The sequence below is a fragment of the Nilaparvata lugens genome, chromosome 3 (assembly GCF_014356525.2).
Source record: "Nilaparvata lugens isolate BPH chromosome 3, ASM1435652v1, whole genome shotgun sequence".
Classification (NCBI taxonomy): Eukaryota; Metazoa; Arthropoda; class Insecta; order Hemiptera; family Delphacidae; genus Nilaparvata; species Nilaparvata lugens.
Window position 1 is genome coordinate 30,643,505 of NC_052506.1, and position 6,000 is coordinate 30,649,504.

General features: G+C 30.5%; 1 protein-coding gene across 1 annotated transcript in view; it reads left to right on the forward strand.

The window, feature by feature from the left end:
* LOC111064351 overlaps nucleotides 1-2,770 on the forward strand; it is a 148,799-nt gene extending 146,029 nt beyond the window's left edge. The window contains exon 6 of the mRNA XM_039423491.1: nucleotides 2,554-2,770. Within this exon, the coding sequence (XP_039279425.1) occupies nucleotides 2,554-2,687 (134 nt within the window). The 3' untranslated portion in view covers nucleotides 2,688-2,770. The remainder of the gene's footprint in view (nucleotides 1-2,553) is intronic.
* The last annotated feature ends 3,230 nt before the right edge of the window (nucleotides 2,771-6,000 follow it).

Here is a 6,000-nt window from a genome sequence, read left to right on the forward strand (position 1 = left end):
TACCTAATACTTTAACTAACTTAATGATTATTTATATCAACACTATTTTATATTAACTAAAGACATACCGTATTATTTATATGAGCAGCTCAATAACATCAAGCGCTTCTGACAATTAATTTCAAGTATTTTAATCCAATAATAACTAGTGGTTCTGTGAACAGTAGACCTCGCGCAGTTATAAACCACTGCCTACTCTTATAATGTGAATTTTCAGAGTAAATCCTGCCTTTATGACGTGTCGGCGAGATATCGGTGTGAAACGGCTAATGGCTGTTGGGGTTGGTTTATCAAAAATGCTAACATCAAAAGCTAATCTCATTCAAGACATACTGGCAACAAGTCAGCCCGAGTTGAAAGCAGAGAAAGGTCTAGAGAAAATACTATGTCATTTTAGTTATTAATTGCATGCAATTGACTGTGCATCAAATATTGCATAAAAATTGCATACTTCATTGCATGCAATTAATAATCCACTCGATTGGTCTGATGTTCACGGTAAGAATGGCGTTTGTAACGTCCTTAAAATGCAAAATTTCAAAAACCTTTGAAATTTTGCATTTTAAGGACTATATATATATATATATATATTATATATATATATATATATATATATTATATATATATATATACGTCGACGTGAAATTTAAAAAGGAGCATATCAGTCAAATTTCATGAAAATCTATTGCCGCGTTTTGCTGTAAATGCGTAACATAAATATTAACATATAAACATAAAGAGAAATGCAAAACCGTCGACTTGAATCTTAGACCTCACTTCGCTCGGCCAACTAAACAATTGAAGACATATTTTATTAAGTTTTAAGCCGTTTGATCCAGTAAGGCTCGTGTTACATTATACAAGGTTGGATCGCCAATGGACACAAGAGAGTAATAACACAGTGATGACTAAGGCAAGCTGGGACATCAGTGAGACACCAGGAATGGTGACTGAACTGGCGATTTGAGTGAGACACCAGGAATGGTGACCGAACTGGCGATTTGAGTGAGACACCAGGAATGGTGACCGAACTGGCGATTTGAGTGAGACACCAGGAATGGTGACCGAACTGGCGATTTGAGTGAGACACCAGGAATGGTGACCGAACTGGCGATTTGAGTGAGACACCAGGAATGGTGACCGAACTGGCGATTTGAGTGAGACACCAGGAATGGTGACCGAACTGGCGATTTGAGTGAGACACGAGGAATGGTGACCGAACTGGCGATTTGAGTGAGACACCAGTTACAGTCTCACTAAAATGCATTATTGGAAACATTTTAGTGAGTTTAAAATATGTATGGTTCTATATTTTCATGTTAAATAAAAAATTATGTTTTTTATGTTAAATAAAAAATTATGTGATTAAGCGACATTTATTCACTTGGCGACTGTACATTGATAAATTCATTCATGAGCTAACTCAATCTCTCACTCTTGAGCTCTCTCAAAGGAAGACTTATTGTCTATGGACCAATCCCATCAAACTTACATCGCCCAACTCATATTTCCATGTATGTGAAGAGGCTACTATGGATTTTTATTGAGAAAGTATAATATAATTAAAAATAAATGGTATAACCTTCTCGATGACTTTCGAATCAAAGTAGGCTATCTCTATCTCAGTAAGAATTTTTCAAATTTCACGGGAAATGTTGTTTGAAAATAAATAGACAACTTCTCAAAAAATAATCCTCTACTTGATGATACTACATTTTTATTAGACACCAGGAATGGTGACCGAACTGGCGATTTGAGTGAGACACCAGGAATGGTGACCGAACTGGCGATTTGAGTGAGACACCAGGAATGGTGACCGAACTGGCGATTTGAGTGAGACACCAGGAATGGTGACCGAACTGGCGATTTGAGTGAGACACCAGGAATGGTGACCGAACTGGCGATTTGAGTGAGACACCAGGAATGGTGACCGAACTGGCGATTTGAGTGAGACACCAGGAATGGTGACCGAACTGGCGATTTGAGTGAGACACCAGGAATGGTGACCGAACTGGCGATTTGAGTGAGACACCAGTTACAGTCTCACTAAAATGCATTATTGGAAACATTTTAGTGAGTTTAAAATATGTATGGTTCTATATTTTCATGTTAAATAAAAAATTATGTGATTAAGCGACATTTATTCACTTGGCGACTGTACATTGACAAATTCATTCATGAGCTAACTCAATCTCTCACTCTTGAGCTCTCTCAAAGGAAGACTTATTGTCTATGGACCAATCCCATCAAACTTACATCGCCCAACTCATATTTCCATGTATGTGAAGAGGCTACTATGGATTTTTATTGAGAAAGTATAATATAATTAAAAATAAATGGTATAACCTTCTCGATGACTTTCGAATCAAAGTAGGCTATCTCTATCTCAGTAAGAATTTTTCAAATTTCACGGGAAATGTTGTTTGAAAATAAATAGACAACTTCTCAAAAAATAATCCTCTACTTGATGATACTACATTTTTATTAGAAACTATGATAAACTATGGTTGGAATATGTTATGGTAGCTAATGATGCGTGTGTTTGTGTTGCAGTGCAACAGATGCAGGGCAACGGTACGGGGGCGACAACGATAATTAGCAAGCTCTCGGGAAACTGGCATCACCCTGCGGGCCAAACGCTAGGGTACAGCGAGGCCCGGGTCCGCCTCTACTGCCAGGCAAAGTGAGGAATTCGGGATCAGACAGTGATATCTCCTCCAGCCAAAAGGATGAATGGTTTGTGTAGGTCGGTACACAAATAATATTCCTTAAATACAAAAATTATTCACATATTGACCACACAAGTGCTAAAGATCTGTCATAACATATTATCTGGGTAGGCCTATATCATATATATATATATATATATATATATATATATATATATATATATATATATATATATATATATATATATATATATATATATATATATATATATATATATATATATATATATATATATATATATATATATATATATATATATATATATATATATATATATATATATATATATATATATATATATATATATATATATATATATATATATATATATATATATATATATATATATATATATATATATATATATATATATATATATATATATATATATATATATATATATATATATATATATATATATATATATATATATATATATATATATATATATATATATATATATATATATATATATATATATATATATATATATATATATATATATATATATATATATATATATATATATATATATATATATATATATATATATATATATATATATATATATATATATATATATATATATATATATATATATATATATATATATATATATATATATATATATATATATATATATATATATATATATATATATATATATATATATATATATATATATATATATATATATATATATATATATATATATATATATATATATATATATATATATATATATATATATATATATATATATATATATATATATATATATATATATATATATATATATATATATATATATATATATATATATATATATATATATATATATATATATATATATATATATATATATATATATATATATATATATATATATATATATATATATATATATATATATATATATATATATATATATATATATATATATATATATATATATATATATATATATATATATATATATATATATATATATATATATATATATATATATATATATATATATATATATATATATATATATATATATATATATATATATATATATATATATATATATATATATATATATATATATATATATATATATATATATATATATATATATATATATATATATATATATATATATATATATATATATATATATATATATATATATATATATATATATATATATATATATATATATATATATATATATATATATATATATATATATATATATATATATATATATATATATATATATATATATATATATATATATATATATATATATATATATATATATATATATATATATATATATATATATATATATATATATATATATATATATATATATATATATATATATATATATATATATATATATATATATATATATATATATATATATATATATATATATATATATATATATATATATATATATATATATATATATATATATATATATATATATAATATATATGAGTATAATAAAGAAATATTGTTGATCGAGATCCTCAACTATATTGGTACAGTTCACGGAAATAATATGTTGTAAATTTCAATGTCTTTTCACAATCTGCTCACTATTCTGGTCCACCACTTTCGGTCTCTGGCTGTAGTAGGCCATGCATGGCCAACCCGCTGAATCAGCTCGTCCCGCCATCTGCAAGGTGGTCGTCCCCTTCTCCTAACCTGGTCTCTTGGGATCCATTCCGTGCAGATTTTGGTCCAGCGGTCGTCAGACATTCTTGCCACATGTCCTGCCCAATTCCATTTAAGGATGTGGGCCTCCTTTTGTAGGTACTTCATCTGCATCCTGCTCAACACCTCTCTATTTCTCACTCGTTGACTAAGTCTGATTCCAAGTATGCTGCGCATCATTCTCCTTTGCGTTGTCTCCAGCTTCTGGTCCAATCTTTCTGTTAGCGCCCATGTTTGCGACCCATAGAGAATTGCCGGATACACGCACATTGTCATCACTTTGGATTTCAGCTGATTGGAAAAGTTGCCCTTAAATATATTCCTCAATGACCAGTACTTTCCCCACCCCTTCTTAATTCTAGCATTCACTTCGCTAACAGCTCTATTTGTGAAAGAGAGTCTCTGTCCCAAGTACTCATATTCTTCGACATATTCAATTTCACCGCAGGATACCTCCACTAACTCTTTTTCGGCATTAGTAATGATCTTTGTTTTCGATGCATTAAGATGAAGGCCCATGCTCTCACTGATGGAAATCAGTTCGTTCAACATATCTTTCATTTGTGAGGCGGTTTCTGCCACTAGCATTACATCGTCGGCGAATCGCAGGTTGGTGAGTTTGAAGCCGTTGACTCGAAGCCCCTGGTCCTCCCACTCCAGCCTTCTAAAAATATACTCCAGGCAGCAGTTGAAGATAAGAGGGGAGAGTGGACAGCCCTGCTTAACACCTCTCTCTACCTTGATCTTCCTTCCTCTTCTCTCCAACTCGATAAAAATTTCTGCGCCGTCATAGAGGCTCTTCATCAACTTGATGTAATCTCTACTTATTCCAGACTCTTCTAGCGCATCCCACATTTTGCGATGACTGAGACTGTCAAACGCTTTCTGATAATCGACGAACCCCAAGTACAGAGGTTTATTGTACTCTGAGCACTTCTCAATCAGCTGATTAGCCGCCTGTAAATGGTCCATTGTGGAGAATCCGGGCCTAAATCCTGCCTGCTCAGTAGGATGGTTTTCGTATACTCTACTCATGATTCTATTCTTTATAATTGAGGCGAAAACTTTGTATAGTACGGATGAGAGAGTTATTGGTCTGTAATTTCTTACGTCTAATCGGGATCCTTTCTTGAACAAGATTATCACCATGCTGGTTTTCCAGTCCTTAGGAATCACTTTATTTCTCAAAATTTTATTGAATAGTAGTGTAAGTGGTTTCACTAGTTTGTCTAATGCTATTTTCAGTATTTCATTTGTGATACCATCGGTTCCTGGAGCTTTTTCTTTTTTCAGATTTCCAATTACATTTACTACTTCTGCCTCTAGAATGTCCGGTTCGTGAAATTCGATAGGCCAATCATCGACTGCTACCCCTCTTTCATCTTGTTCTGTTACTTTATAAAGGTCTTCATAGAATGCAGTTACTTCCTCCACTATGTGCCATCTTTCGGTTGCCATTCCTTCTTCAGTGTTAAGTCTGGGAATCCATTTTCTTTCATCTTGTTCTGTTACTTTATAAAGGTCTTCATAGAATGCAGTTACTTCCTCCACTATGTG